Below are 15,302 nucleotides of genomic sequence, written 5' to 3' on the forward strand. Positions count from 1 at the left end.
CAAAGACTTTTTGGGGAGTGTTGCTGGAGTGACAGTCCTTGGCCAGATATAGATCTGGGTCGTTCCGGTTACGTAGACGCGACTGTCTGTACTCTATCGACAATTGTGGTTCTATGCAAGATACGACACTTGCAACGAAGCTGATTGCTCTTGGAGTTAACGTATAAGAGCTGGTGGTATCCCTCAACGTCGTTTAACACAGCTGTATTAGTTTCGCGGGGATACCAAATTCATCGACAAAATTATGGTTTATGACGACATTTATCTCGGTAGTCTTTCCCGAAATTGGTCTAATGTCACACTCATAAGGCCAAACCAGTTAGTTGACGTTCGGCTCGACTCTTTCACGCAATACGATTGATACGGGTCGATGTTAGGTCCTTGAATCGTACATACAGCTAACACTAGAAACGTGTCTTCCGTCTCTCATCACCTGCTCGATTCTCGTTTTTCGATCCGGTGGTGGATTTCTTACGCGGCAACGTGTCGCTACACACTTTCCTGTTTCAGACCCCGGCGAAGTCAATCATCACTAGATCGTTAGCGAAGATTTCTTCGGGTATGCTAAATTTTGCAACGCTAGGACCAAGGATCGCTTCCTTGTTCGCCATGCCATTGAAGAGGCCAGCACGATTTTAGGTTGTCGCAGGGATAACGAGCTTTAAAATTTCCTAGAAACGGTCATGCGCTCCATTTTATTGCAGCTGCAGTAGACGTCGCAAAGGTACACCTGGCTGTTCTCTAGTCAACCACAGGCTTCCTGAGGAAATTAACCAGCCGGGCTTAAGTTGGGACTGTAAAAAAAATTTTCAATGGAATTACTTTTTACGTGGGTCCTTAACCCAGCCAGAAAGAACGGTAATAATACGAGGCCAGTAATAATAGAGGTGTCTACTACAACTTTGCAGGACCCGGGTTCGATACCTGGTCCGAGCAAGATCTAAATTATAAAAAGTTCTTTCTAACAGTGGTCGCCCCCCGGCAAGTAATGAATAACCTGCGAGTGTGTTTCTTTCATGAAAATCTTCTTAAAATCCATTTGCCGCTCGGAAGCGAAAATATGAGTAGAAGCGCGGCCATACACTTAGCGAAAGTGTTAGCGCTAAAATATTATTATTATTATTTATTTTGTTACATGAAATTTTAATTTTTATAAACATGTTGGATATCTATGACAAAAAGAGCATTCACATTATAATTTAAATAAAAAATACATATACATACATACATATGCATCTATATACTCAGCCAAAGGTCTTGTCTGTGGCCTAACTGGCGTCCATTTGTCCAATAGTCAAGTGTCGCTTATAATGCCTCACCACCCGCTGACTATTCGAAGAGCTTAAAGTAAGTGAAAGCTTAAAAAAAATTAGCACTTTTAATATTTAAAAGGATGTACTTTGTGCAAAATTATCATAAATAAATGTATAGAACAAAAATCTAAAAACAGCCGATGTAAAAATACTATAAAACAAGTATACATAGAATAGTTGAACTGAATTTTGGCAATGTTTGTTTGCATTTTATGCACAGCAAGAAGAAGTTGGAAGCAGTTTACTACAAATTTAGTAGCTTTCTGCCGCAGCGCGCAGCTCTTCCATTAGTGATGGACCCTCCAGTTTGTTTCCGCTCTGTATTTGCGACATATTTAATGTGGCGTGCGCACTAACGAAGTGCTCCAAATCACTGCGCAGGCCGTAAACGCTAGCTTCGAGTTTATTTAAATTTGGCACACACTGATTGCTACGTTGTATAAGGTCAAGGATGGTGCTGGTTTTCGGGCGTTGTGTCGCCAACGCCGATTGTTGGATTAACTGCAAAAGAAAATTAGGTTTTATCATTAAAATTGTTGTAAATCAAAATTAAAATGGAATTGGCACCTTTTTATAATCATCTATTAGATTGGCTACTTCGTGCGCCGGTTCGTCTCGCTGCTGCGCTAGAGCTGCTGATTGGCATGTGTACGTCGTCGCCTTGCCCAAGTCAGAGGCCTCAAATTTTTTACGCTCCATTTCTAGAGCCTGCTCGAGTGCCTAATTGAGAAGAGTATAAAGTTGTGTGCATACAAAATGGTGTTAATCAGCATTGGGCGTACCTTTATTGTGCTTTGGTTTTGCTCACACTTCAAACGCATCTCCTCCAGCTGCCGTCTGGTCAACTGCAGGCTTCGCAGCTCCTGCATCGTCGTACTCTGCTCTATGCTCAAATTTGTTGCGCGCTGCTCAGCCGCACGTAAAGCCTTTTTCAGTTTTTTTATGTTGCACAACAGAGTGTGTATGTGCAAATCGTAGCGCTTCATTTTGCGCCTATACTCTGCTTCGAGCACCTTCGTTAGTATTCGCATGCGATCGTTGTTGTCAGAATCACTGTTGCTCAGGTGTCCATTGCCATTGCTTGAAAGAGATGAAACGTCGTCGGAGCTACTCCCCATGGGGACTGATCGGGGTGCTACAACCACAAATTCTGGTGGCAACAAGAGCCGTTCCCGTTTACTTTTCTTCAGCTGTTGCAATTCGGTCTCCATTTCAGTCACTCGCTCTGAATGATTATTACGCTCTGCCTGTATCGCGTCCATTTTAGTTTGCAGCGCGCGCATTTGTCTCTGGTTTTTTGCTACTTCCGCGGCGTAATCTTCATTAAGCTGGCGTTCGAGGCGTTCGTTTTTGCCTTGCAATTCTTCGATTTTGCGTTGCTTTTCCTGGCTATCTGTCAGCTGAGCACCAAGATTAGCTTGCAACTCCTCCACCTGTTGCTGGAATATGCGACGCGTTTCCTCAATTTCAGCTGGATCTCTATTAACTTCATCGGTTAGCGTGGTTTCTTGTAGCCGTCGCAGCTCTTCATTCTGTTCAGCAAAAAGTGCATTCAACTCTTCCAGCTCAGCGTGTTTCAACTGCAACTCGGCCCTCGTATTTTCCTCTAATTTTTGTGCGGCTTGCAGCGCCAACAGCAACTCTTCCCATTGCTCTTGGGAATCGGTCAGCTGCTTCACTTTGCTATTTTGCTGCTCCAGCAATTTTCGTATAAGTCGCACTCTTTCGTTACGTCGCTCCTCGTCGGTGCGCATCGCTACCTGTAAACGCCTTTCGAGTTCTTTCACATGAGACCTCAAATTGAGGATTTCTCTCCCTTCATGTGCGTTTTCAATTACACGGGGAATTTCGTTTGTTTGAAGAGCATCTAATTTGCCTCTCAATTCTTGAACAATCCCCTGTTGTTGTGAAAGCTTATTTGCAAAATCACTTTTCGCCACCAAAACGGTTTGCAATTCGTTCAGCAATCGTTTATTTTCTTCTTGCAGTAATTGAATAGTTTCTTCGTAGGCGTCCAATTGACCTCTGTAACGACTCTCTTGCTCGTTTTTGCTTTTCTGGTGCTGCTCATGACTTTCCAGCAGCTTCTCCTGCAGCTTTCCCAGTTCTTCACTGCAGGTGCTAGCACATTCTTGTAATTCAGAACATTTTTGATTTCTTGCTGTTAAAGCGAGTTTTAGTGGTTCAACTTCTGCTGTTTGCTTCTTAGCAGTTGTCAGCAGATTTTTTAGTTTTTGGTTTTCTACGACCAATTTTTTTAATTCCGAGATTTCTTGGGCGTTGAGTGACATTTCTTGAGGAGTATTTTCGCTTTTGATAAGAGTTTCAAAAGCTTCCAAAATTCGTTTCTTTTCCAAAGAAAGAAGGTTTTGGTTGTCCAAGTTTTGCAATAGCTGCTCTGGGTGTCCCATAATACCAACACATTCCTCCGCATCATAACCACTAATTATGGATAAATCTTAAAAACAAAAATAAATGGAAAGATAAAGAATAAAGCGATGATAGCAAAAAAAGTTGTACCTTTATTGGAACACACTGAAATTCTTGAAGGTCCTGAATCTGAACGATTTTTTCCAACATTGTCATTTTTTTCATTTACGCTGTTTCCGCTTGCGTCCAAAAACCCACTATCGTCCTCTTCGTTTAGATTTTTTCTTCCTGTATCCACTTCATCACTTTCATGTTCCCTTAAAAAATCCTGTGTATTGCCGACTCGGTTTATGTCACCTTTGAATTCCGATCCGACTTCTTCTTCTTTCCCACTTTCCTTATGTGGTTTCCCTTCCAAAGTAAATTTTCTCTCAAATTCTCTCAATTTAAATAGCAATTCGTCCTTTTCAGTCTGCGAGTGTTTCAATTTCGCTTCAAACTCGTTTATTTTGGCGCCCAACTTCTCTGTATGTTCCATATAGTCTTTCAGCTTATCGCGAAGCAGATGGATTTCGCGCTTATCGCCATCTGCTTGGAACTGGAGCTTACCCTTTTCAATTTCCAGTAACTCCAGTTCAAAACGTGTGCGCTCACAAAGCGCACACATATTGGCATATTGCTCGTGCAAGGCGATCAGTTCCCGATTGACATTTTTTAGACTTGATTCTGCAGAATTCAGACTTTCGATTATGACGTCGTGTTGAGCTCGCGCCTTTTCTAAGTTTCGCTGTAGTTCAGTAATTTGTTGCGTTTTTTCTTCGTCAGTTTCCTGAAGATTTGATAATTCGCATTGTCGGGCTTCTAAAGTAAAGTTTAGTTGCTCTATGTGCCGCGCTTGCTCCTCATTCTGTGACTGTAGCTCAGTTAAAGTACTCAACTCGATTTGAACTGCGCGCAACGACTTCTTGAGGGAAGTAATTTCGTCAGTTTTAGCATTAATCTCACAGTGATATGAAACGCTCAATCGATGTACTTCATCCATGTTTGTTTCGTGTTCAATATTGTTTTTAAATTTTTGTTGAATTTCGTGAACTTCATGTTCTTTGCGGGCTAGCATTTGTTTTTGTCGGTTGCACTGCTCTTCCAGCTCTACAATAAGAGTTTGCATTTTTAGCTTTTCGACATTTTCTGCATCCAGCACTGCATCTTTTGCTTGAAGAGTGTCTTCTAATACTTGTCTTTCGGTCAGTAGTCGCATGCACTGCGCTGTCATGCGTGTATTTTCCACTTCAACTCCTGCGAGTGTTTCTTGCAGCTGCAGAACCTTGGTGTCTTTTTCTTCGTTCAGTCTTCTTAAATCTTCCAGCAAAGCTTGCTTCTGTTTTCGCAAAACGTTGATTAACTTTTGTTGATCGTCAATCAAAGACCGCTGCTGATCTAATTCGAACGAGTTGAATTCTTTATCAGCGCTCTCTATTCTACTCATCTGTTCTTCATTCTCGACTAGCTTTTGCACAGCTTTATCCTGTTTAGCCTGTGTTTCCTTTTCTATTTGACCACATTTGCCATAAAGACGCATACACTCACGTTGTAAATGTTGATTCTCTTGCATGTACTTGCGCTCTTGAGCATATAGCCGTTCGATTGCTTCCAGTCGTGTCCGTTTTTGCGATCGCAGTTCTTTTTTGTACCATCCCTCCGACTTATTAAGTCGTTCAAGTTCGCTTCGCATCTTGCGCACATCTTGCATAGCCAGGAATAGAGCGTGATCCCTCTCTCTCAACAGCGTATGTACATGCTGGCAATGGTTATGTAGTTCAGCATCTAATGGGCAGGTTATTTCACTGGTAATAGAACTGGTAGAGTAATTCCCAGAATCATATGTTAAAACACCACTTCTCGTTTCACTAGTGGCAGACTTTTCCGACAAATCTGAACTGTTAGGTATACGCATGGAGGAAGAAGAGTTTTCCGTTTCGACAGTTGACACGACCACCAAATCGCCTTCGGTATCGTCGTCCATCTGAGAAGGAGCCCCCACTGGAGGCTGTGAAATTCCCTCCAAATTCATCATTAGCTATTTGTGGTTCTATTCGAATATCAAATATGATTTAATTATAAATCTGTACATATAATTATGCAAATAAGTCTTACTTGTCGAGTCTGGTTTATTTTGGTGCGGCTGACATCATTTCTTGATCAAGTTTTGTTCGCTTCATTGCAGTGTTCCATCCACTCTTGTCTGTGCATCCTACCGAATTATATAAACATATAAATCTACACCTAGACAATAATAGCGNCACCAAATCGCCTTCGGTATCGTCGTCCATCTGAGAAGGAGCCCCCACTGGAGGCTGTGAAATTCCCTCCAAATTCATCATTAGCTATTTGTGGTTCTATTCGAATATCAAATATGATTTAATTATAAATCTGTTCATATAATTATGCAAATAAGTCTTACTTGTCGAGTCTGGTTTATTTTGGTGCGGCTGACATCATTTCTTGATCAAGTTTTGTTCGCTTAATTGCAGTGTACCATCCACTCTTGTCTGAGCATCCTACCGAATTATATAAACATATAAATCTTTACCTAGACTATAATAGCGTTGTAAATTAATTTTCACAAATTTTCTTGTTTTTCAAGTTTTTAACTTCTGTTTTCTTTCACTATTTTCACATTTTTCCTTTTTTTCTATTTGTGACGTACACAATTCGCCTTCGCGGAAACAGCTGATTACTGTTACCTGTGCAGCGTTGCCACTGAATTACCTCATATTGGCACTATGGTTATTTCGGTTTTAAAAGCGAGCAAAAAATTAATGGCGTTATTCATAAAAAATTAAGTAGGTTTAAAGAGCTTTATAAAATGACGCTTTCATAAATAAACCTCTACCTAATGACTATCTTTTTAATAGTTGTGTTTGTTTACAAATTATCCAGTAACTTGCTAGCAACTCTCCAGTAACCAAAGAAGGTAAATCTATAGAATATATATATAGAAATAGTTTTACCTTCTTTGATATCGTTATGATCACCTCAATGGTCTCAATCGATCCTATTTTTTTTAATTCGATAGCAATAGGTATTGTGCATTCCTTCCCTTATTTTTATCGATTTTTCTATCCATATTATTATCGCTTTTGTTATAGATATTTTTTTCTAGTGTGTGCGTTAAAATTTTCAATAGTTTTTCGTTGTGAAACACAGCTATTGTCCATTGTAAACACGCCGTAAGCCTGTACGGGACATTTTGTACTTTCTTTTCAACAGATCTTCGCAAATCAGCTGTTTTCTGCATTTTGTTTTTATTTGGTATACCTTCGCTGTCATCGCCTGATTGTTTTGAAACGCAGTTAATTGATTTCTCTTTGTGCCACAATATAACCAGTAAACAACCTTCGGTGAATTTGGCGACTGCCTTCCTCGGGGATGAATATGCTAGGGATGAAACTATTGGTACACACGCCTTCCAAGCACGCAGGGTTGCTTTTAATCACCAAAAAATAATTAACTCCAAATAGTTTCAAAAAGTATAGTGTAAAACGAAATTTATTGAATAATTCCACATAAACTGGTATACATCAATGACGCATTTTCTAAACGATTTAAATTAAACGCATTTGAGAATTGATATAAAAGTACTACGGATTGTAAATTTTTGTTAACTATGAGGTGAATGAAAATTTTCAACCCGGCCTGATGGTTCGATTTTATTACTAAGGCGTCTAATAAATTCATGGCTTTTAGTTCTAGAAGAATAAATGTCAGTAAAGACAAGTCTTTTTTGTATAATTTCTGATTTTAATTGCTCAACTTCTTTTGAACCAGAGCAACTGTCAAAAATTTCCAGCTGCGAAAAGGTAACGAATTGGCACAGCAGAAATGTAAATTTTTCTCGCCATAATAAAAAGTTTTTTCAACATGGATCTTTTCTACTAATTGACATGAAATTACTATCCCAACGCTCGGAGCGCTGCCACACAACCCTGAAATCTAAGAAAAAGTCTGAGAAAGGCCATTAAATAGCAGCACACAACCCCGTGCCTTCCTCAGGAGTGAATTTAACTACAACAACAACGACTACTACAACAACAACCCAAAAAGGTTGGTTACTGTCTATATTGTGATTTGTGCTGATTTTATTTATTTTTTACGCGAAAAATATAAAATATCATCGAATTTCCACATAATTGTGTACTCAGATGTCATAAGAAAGAAAATAAAAAAATTCAGTAATAAAGTAAACATGCAACCAACTTAAATGCATGTAAATGCAAAATCATGCCAAGACAAGAATAAGATTTAGATTTAAGATTGTGTAAAATTCCNCTCATCGCTCCAGTTTGACAATGGCAGAGGAGTGCACACAAGAGCCATTCATAATCTACAGAGAGGGTGTGGCGCAGCACCTACAGTGGACTTCTGTGCCTGCGCTCGAGCGGCAACCAGCCGTCCGTCTATGTGCTGTAGATAAGCCAGATTTACTTTTTCTTCTAACTGCTGACGGATCACTCTTCATGGCTTCACAGGCGCTAGAGTCTGCTGATACATTGCAAGTTCAGTTGCTCCGAACAAAAATAGCGGATGTGGCTTACTGTCGACATATGAGTCAGTTGTTTGTGGCTACTACTGAAGGGGAAGTGCAAACGCAATACTTAAAAAATACCGACATCATAAACTCGGGATCAGAGACATGGCAAACTCTTTCCTTTGACCCCCTTGAACTCTCTGAAGAAGGCATACTCATTGAGCGTATATGCTGTGCTTCCCGAGGTGTAATCTTTATGACACGCACAGGGGAGCTGTATGCAATGGGTAGTTGCGGAGAGGTATTTAACGCAGAAGTACAGCCTAAGCACATGCGTCTCATCTATGGCAATAAGGAAATACTGGATCTCGTAGCAGGCGATGAGTTTTTTGTTTTATTATTGCAACGCGCCTATCCTACACAGGAAGACCCCTTAGAACTGTTCAGCAGCAAGCGTCAACCAAATCATGCTTGTAAATATAACAATTGTATATAATTTTTGTGGTTATTAAATGCGTTTTTTCTGCTCAGCTACTTCAACACATTCTCCATCACCTGCACCAATGCACCACAGTAACTACTTGGAAGTTGAGAGTACCAGCGCCGAAGAAGCTAGAGACAAAAAACTTGAAGTTAATTCCAACTCGTCAATGCGGTCCTACAGCAGCACTAAGTCGAGCCACACCCAGCAGGAAGACATTGACTATTGCCTTAGAGAAATAATAAAACAAGGTTACGCTTTGGTGCACACTCAAGTGTGTACCTTTGGCGCAGAAAATGGTGGACTTCTGGGCACTGGCGATCACATCAAACGCAACGCATTAAACTATTTGCAAAAGTTAGAAGCGCTGGGTGTTTGTAGTGTAGCTGCAGGGCGAGAACACAGTGTTGCTCGAACTCTAGATGGTAGACTATTCCACTGGGGTCTTAATACACAGCAGCAACTCAATAACCAGAAAGAACTATCTAATATTAGTTCGCCAGCAGAACTGAAATTGGACAAAGTGGAGCTGGAGATCACTCAACGAAATATTCTCAATGCCTGCTGCGGCGATTTTCAAACTGTTCTTTTAAATGCCCGCGGTGAGGTACAACTAAAGGAGCACCAGCTATCCAGCTTTGAACAACATCTACTGACTTTAAATATGCGCGATGCTACAAATCGAAAAACCATTCCTTTAGTGCTCGCTTCAGCGACCTATACTTTGCAGAACCGTCGTAAGTTTCAACGCCAGTTCCACGCTTATTACACCGGTCTTCAGCAGCAACTTAAGCTGCTACTAAGGTATCGTCATGGTATACAGATGATTGAGCTTTTCCAGCAGAAGAGTACTGCATTAGTGCTGAAGCAGCTGCAACACATATGTAACAGCTACCACAAACTTTTGTACCTGATCGCTTGTACCCTGCGTTCCTTTGAGGACTTCTACCGCTCAGATTTCACTAATCCCGCAGAGTTAGTGTTTGTCCAGCACTACCGCGAGTGTATTGAATTGTTTACGCAGTACACAAAAGTTTATTGTGACCTTTACTCGGTCGATGGCTTCACGGAGGCTTCGAAACTATATAACAATTTGTCTAGCGTACCACTACTGCCTGGTAAACATGAGCACAACGTTGACTTGGTGCGCATCTGTCAGCAGCCATTTCAAGCGTTCCCCCATTACGTGCAATTCCTCGAACAACTCATAAAAATACGTCCTGAATTCACAGAACATCTTTACGCTTGGGATAGCTTCAGCCGACAGCAACGTATCGATTTAGAACTTGCGGAAAACACCTTCGAGTTTTGGCAACGAAATGAACGCAACTCCAAAATAAGGCATTTCCGCCGCAAACAGCGCCGTGTCATACTCGCCTCATCAACGGTGCCCCTGAAATTGGCACACACTACAATGAGCATGTCTAGTACCACATTTATCTTGTTTTCCGATTGCTTCTGCCAGGTTGGCAGCCACTTGTATACCTATCCTTTGGTTACTCTCTGGCTGAAGATGGAAAATGACACCGCTTTGCGCATAACCACGCCGGAACGCACGTTTACATTACTTGCGCGAACACATCACGACAAAAAACTTTGGTTTGATCAAATAGAATCCGCTGTGAAAGCGGCGCTCGGCCGTTCGTCTGACACCAAACTGTCGAGCGTGCGCACAACAGCTCACGTTTTCAGCCGCAACCATGCCAAGTATGCCGGAGTACACGCGTGTGGTCGCTGGAGAAACGGGTTATTGCATGGAAACTGCTATCTCGAGTATCCCGACGGACGCGTCTACTTTGGGCAAATCCGCAATGGTGAAATTGAAGGTAAAACTGATTGGCTTGTGTTGCTATCAAACCTAAAACATTTCTTATTTCAAAAGGTTATGGCAAAATGGTGATACCCTCGGTAGGAATTTATGAAGGCAATTTTAAGGGTGGTAAATTTCATGGCCATGGAACCTATGAGCTGAAAGAGAATGAGATTTACGAGGGCCATTTCTGCGAAGGTCTTTTTCACGGACACGGCATGCTGCGTAGCAACAGCTACACCTACGTTGGCGAATATCAGGCCAATGCCAAATGTGGCTATGGCATTTTGGACGATATGATAACAGGTGATAAGTATATGGGCATGTTTGCTGACAATAAACGCGTGGGTGCTGGAATTTGCATTACCATGAATGGCGACTACTTCGAAGGCCTGTTTACGAACGATGAGCTGGCTGGCACCGGCATAGCTGTTCTGGAGAACGGTTATTACTATGAGGGGGAATTATCGGTTGATGGACCAATCGGGAAAGGTGTGTACTACTTGCCTACCGGTGCGTCTGAGACTGAAGTGAGTGCGAATATAATTTAAAGAAAATTGGGTTTTTTCAAGCCTCTTCGTTATAGGATGCTGGTATGAACGAAAATGATGAATTCGAGAACGGTCAAATGGTAGGCAATGTTTTGAGCGGCCAATTAGCTGGCACATGGCACGATGTGCGAATTGTCTCTGGTGCTATGGCCATGAATAGACGTTTCCCCAAATATCCGAAGTAAGATTTGATTATGTTTTTTACTGAAATTATACCGGGAATTACGTTGTGCTTTCATTCCAGATCTATCGGGTCATTTGTTGTGGACAACAGCCGAAAATGGCGCTCGCTGTTTGATAATTTCGAGGAAGAGGTTCTCGGCTCTGCCAGCAATAACAACAAAAAAACTGACGACAGCGTAAACGCAACAAATACCCTCTGGAACCGCATTTCCGTTTACATGCATTCGGAGCGGGAACGAGAACGTACGCTAGAGCAACAGGACACGGCATATCAATCATCGCGCAGTTATTTTGCCAAGAATATATCACTTGGATTCTCCAACAGCTTTGACAAGCTCAGCCTCAAGTCTACAAACAGCTTACTCACCACTGCAAAGTCGAGCATACTTGATTTGAGTAGCAGTCTGACTGAATCGCGGCGATCACATTCACAAGAGACACTCTACGATGCAGATGTAAATGACTTTGACAACGTTTGGGGCACGCAAAGCTTTACACACTACAATAGTGACGAACACAACTCGATTAGTGGTTTGTTCATCGCGCCCATCAACAATTGGTTGACCGATGCAAATACCTCCAGTTTACGCTCATCCTTCGACAGTATAATAAATATAAGCGAAAGCTTTAATAACAATAGGTAAAGAGTCTTATTGCCGTTAAATATGTTCAACTTCTACCAAAATCTATGTTTCCCTCCAGCAGTTTCACCTCACAAAACGAACTGGAAATTGTGCCCAGCTTCGGCATCACTTCACTGACAGAGCAGGACGTATCCGCCATCAAGGACTACCTACAGCAAGTATTCAAGGATCGTTATCATCCATTACATCTGCTAAATCAGCGCATAGCGAATTGCTTCTACACCTCATATGGCTGCTGGAAAGTGAAGCCGACACCCATATTGGCAAAGCAAGCGATACGCGAGTGGGAATCCATTTCGAAACGCGTATATAGATTTGTGCAAAAAATGTTTCCCGCATTGCCCGATGATTACTGCTTAATAGAGAGCACGCGCGAATTGGTTTCCCACATCACTCTGCTCTACCCAATAGTGCTCAGCGAAGGTATCTATTCGACATTGTTTGTGCTGTACGCGAACAAGTGTAGTGGGAAGGACGAAATGTATAGACAGAATCTGATGTATGCCAGTAAGCTGAAGGACGACGAGCTGGCCACTTGTCTAGGGCTGGAAAGGTAGGAGAGGTGCCAGTCAAAGTATCTTTTTGGTTATATGATTGTTTTGCCATTCCACAGTTCTTTCCTACCCATTGTGCGACATGCCCTCTACGCGGAGGCAATACAAACTCTGAAACAACTCAAAGAGAAATACAGCCCGAAAGCGATGTTAACTGTGATAGAGCGTTGCATACAACAAATTACCGACGCACACAAAACAATTGCAAGTGGTGAGTTTCTATAATTGTGATACAACTCGGCATGCGATAATAAATTTACTCAAAATATATACATACTTTTCTAGCGAACTCTGTGATATTGGCCGCCGATGGCATGATGCCACTTACCCTGTTTCTGGTGCTGCGCGCCGCTGTACCCCATTTAGGTGCTGAATTAGCGTTGCTGGACGATTTGACCGGCGGCACTAATTTCCAATTCGAAATGAATGGCATTGCAGGTTATTGCTACACCACACTCAAGGTTAGATATACATATGTACATACGTAAAACATGTATACAAATGCATATGCCGGGAGATTAGCAGTTGATTTTGCACAATTTATTTGCAGGCTGCCTATGAGCATATCACCGCGGTGCCGCTAAATAAGACGTAATTTAGTCAACACAACCCCCCGCTCAAAATCCGCAACATATTTTTAGATTTACTTATTTAGGCGTATTGGTTGTTGAGGACCCGAAAAATGAAGACTCTTAGCATGCGGAGATGTATTCGAAAGTGTAAGATCTGAACTTATAAGTTATTGCCCAAGTAAAGTGTTTTCGGTAAATTTATGCATTGTATAAAAAAATGTACCACAAGTAATGAGTTTAAAATTGTTTAATACAATATATAGGAAGTTAAGTTGAAGTTCAAGGCTTTAAAAAGCAGAAATGCAAAGATATAACTATCGCTTAATTCAGATTGAAAATCGTTTTGTAATTAACAGTACATATATGTATCTGTATTTATATTTTAATTGCTTAAACATTTGATAAAATTTGTTGTTAATTTAAAATACTGAAAATATTCCCTAATCTATTAGTAATAAAGTATAAAGTTTTAAAACACTTAGGTTAAGTAAATACTAACATTCCACTTATTTAAAGGGAAAAATATGTAAGATACGCATTAGATCGATCTGAATTGTAAAGGACGAAGCAATGCAATGTAATGTAAAATTATGTAAAATTATCACAATACAATAAAAGAGATCTGTTATCAAAAATATGCGTTGGTCGAAATAATCTAAGATAAGAACAGCGACCAATTGCCCTCGTCCATATTTTGTATGGGGTGAAAAGTATTATACTGAGGACAGGGTATACAAAATTATATCCGCTCAAATACTGCCGCTCTTGCGTCCACGGGTTACGACAGAATTAGAGGGAGCTGACTTGGACTTGTCATACGAATGGGCCAAACACTCCAGCCAAGACTTTTTACTGTTCCTATGGGGTTTGTAGGAGCGTGTGTCTTGTGAAAATTTTAAGAATCGGAAGTTGTAAATTGGAACTGTAATAAACAAAAAAATATTTCTTATATTAAAGCAATTTCATTTCTTTTAATTTCATTTATTGTACAACGCGGATAGCATTGACAAAGAATAGGCATGCAGTGCTGAGATAATTGTAGGTAGGAACAGTCAAGTCCTTTATTGTAACAGCAATTTGTTGAAGTGCACACCTTTGATTCGACTCTCGGCTAATGTAATGATAAGTGTAAATGGTCATTGGCAAAGCAATTAAGCTCTGTTCGCTATGCAAATACTAGTAAGAACTAGCCAGTAACAAAATTCAGAGAATAAGGTATCTTACTCTCCCAAAGAGNGACGGACGGACGGACGGACAGACAGTCACCGCTTAATCGATTTCTCTTTTCATTCTGATCATTTATGTATACATTTGTCTATATCTATCTCGATTCGTTTTGCCTGTTACAAACAACCGTTATGTGAACAAAGTTATAATACCCTTGTGCACAAGTGCGCTCGGGTATAAAAATATTTCTTATATTAAAGCAATTTCATTTACTTTAATTTCATTTATTATACAAGGCGGATAGCATTGACAAAGAATAGCCATGCAGTGCTGAGATAATTGTAGGTAGGAACAGTCAAGTCCTTTATTGTAACAGCAATTTGTTGAAGTGCACACCTTTGATTCGACTCTCAGCTAATGTAATGATAAGTGTAAATGGTCATTGGCAAAGCAATTAAGCTCTGTTCGCTATGCAAATACTAGTAAGAACTAGCCAGTAACAAAATTCAGAGAATAAGGTATCTTACTCTCCCAAAGAGAGAAACTTACTAAGTTTTGCGCAAACAGGAATTAGCAAACATTTGCATATATTGCATATAATATTTTTTTTTACATTGTTTCAGGTAGAAAACCTATAACTACCGATACATATTTATGCTCATTCTGACTATCTTTAACATGCGCTTCAATTTCTTTGTGGAAGTCTCTGCCGGATTTCCTATATCGACAGGGGTGTCGAGTGCGTTCCGGTTACGAATATATGGCTCGAATCGTAACATCCGTTCACGNGCAAACAGGAATTAGCAAACATTTGCATATATTGCATATAATATTTTTTTACATGGTTTCAGGTAGAAAACCTATAACTACGTATACATATTTATGCTCATTCTGACTATCTTTAACATACGCTTCAATTTCTTTGGGGAAGTCTCTGCCGGATTTCCTATATCGACAGGGGTGTCGAGTGCGTTCCGGTTACGAATACATGGCTCGAATCGTAACATCCGTTCACGACGGATCGAAAACCATACAAAAGAAAATTACGTGATACCGTCAGTCGTATAAGCTGAATTGGATAAAGAGTACGCTCACGTATGTCATAATCCGAAAACGGTGTGTTTACGTG

General features: G+C 40.6%; 3 protein-coding genes across 4 annotated transcripts in view; 2 read left to right on the plus strand and 1 right to left on the minus strand.

Moving 5' to 3' along the window:
• LOC108375277 (uncharacterized) overlaps positions 1–665 on the plus strand; it is a 6,442-nt gene extending 5,777 nt beyond the window's left edge. Inside the window, exon 3 of the mRNA XM_017631374.1 lies at positions 584–665. Coding sequence (XP_017486863.1) covers positions 584–665 — 82 coding nt within the window. The remainder of the gene's footprint in view (positions 1–583) is intronic.
• A 335-nt stretch (positions 666–1,000) lies between these two features.
• Positions 1,001–6,511, minus strand: LOC108375278 (interaptin). The gene is made up of 6 exons (XM_017631375.1): positions 6,274–6,511; positions 5,838–5,966; positions 3,834–5,772; positions 2,096–3,771; positions 1,881–2,033; positions 1,001–1,814 (listed from the first exon to the last, which is right to left on the minus strand). The coding sequence occupies exons 3-6, from the start codon at positions 5,755–5,757 to the stop codon at positions 1,566–1,568; spliced, it is 4,002 nt and encodes a 1,333-aa protein (XP_017486864.1). The 5' UTR covers positions 5,758–5,772; positions 5,838–5,966; positions 6,274–6,511; the 3' UTR covers positions 1,001–1,565.
• A 1,305-nt stretch (positions 6,512–7,816) lies between these two features.
• Positions 7,817–13,933, plus strand: Als2 (Amyotrophic lateral sclerosis 2). 2 transcript variants are annotated; one of them, XM_017631376.1, is made up of 9 exons: positions 7,817–8,684; positions 8,743–10,518; positions 10,575–11,032; positions 11,089–11,234; positions 11,298–11,876; positions 11,939–12,433; positions 12,494–12,645; positions 12,720–12,895; positions 12,985–13,933. In XM_017631376.1, the coding sequence occupies exons 1-9, from the start codon at positions 8,033–8,035 to the stop codon at positions 13,027–13,029; spliced, it is 4,479 nt and encodes a 1,492-aa protein (XP_017486865.1). In that variant the 5' UTR covers positions 7,817–8,032; the 3' UTR covers positions 13,030–13,933. The 2 variants fall into 2 exon arrangements, with proteins under 2 accessions (XP_017486865.1, XP_017486866.1); XM_017631377.1 differs by having other exon boundaries at positions 11,942–12,433.
• Positions 13,934–15,302: the final 1,369 nt, after the last annotated feature.

The sequence above is a fragment of the Rhagoletis zephyria genome, unplaced genomic scaffold (assembly GCF_001687245.7).
Source record: "Rhagoletis zephyria isolate East Lansing unplaced genomic scaffold, Rhagoletis_zephyria_1.1 Rzeph_scaffold_08712, whole genome shotgun sequence".
NCBI lineage: Eukaryota > Metazoa > Arthropoda > Insecta > Diptera > Tephritidae > Rhagoletis > Rhagoletis zephyria.

Bases quoted from the DNA above. Each gene is read 5' to 3' on its own strand.
- LOC108375278 (XM_017631375.1), bottom strand. From the start codon at position 5,757: ATGATGAATTTGGAGGGAATTTCACAGCCTCCAGTGGGGGCTCCTTCT. The intron at 3,772-3,833 runs GTACAACTTTTT...TTTGTTTTTAAG, and splicing joins TTCAGTGTGTTCCAATAAAG to ATTTATCCATAATTAGTGGT. The intron at 2,034-2,095 runs GTACGCCCAATG...CTTCTCAATTAG, and splicing joins AAAACCAAAGCACAATAAAG to GCACTCGAGCAGGCTCTAGA.
- Als2 (XM_017631376.1), top strand. From the start codon at position 8,033: ATGGCAGAGGAGTGCACACAAGAGCCATTCATAATCTACAGAGAGGGT. The intron at 11,033-11,088 runs GTGAGTGCGAAT...TCTTCGTTATAG, and splicing joins CCGGTGCGTCTGAGACTGAA to GATGCTGGTATGAACGAAAA. The intron at 11,877-11,938 runs GTAAAGAGTCTT...GTTTCCCTCCAG, and splicing joins GAAAGCTTTAATAACAATAG to CAGTTTCACCTCACAAAACG.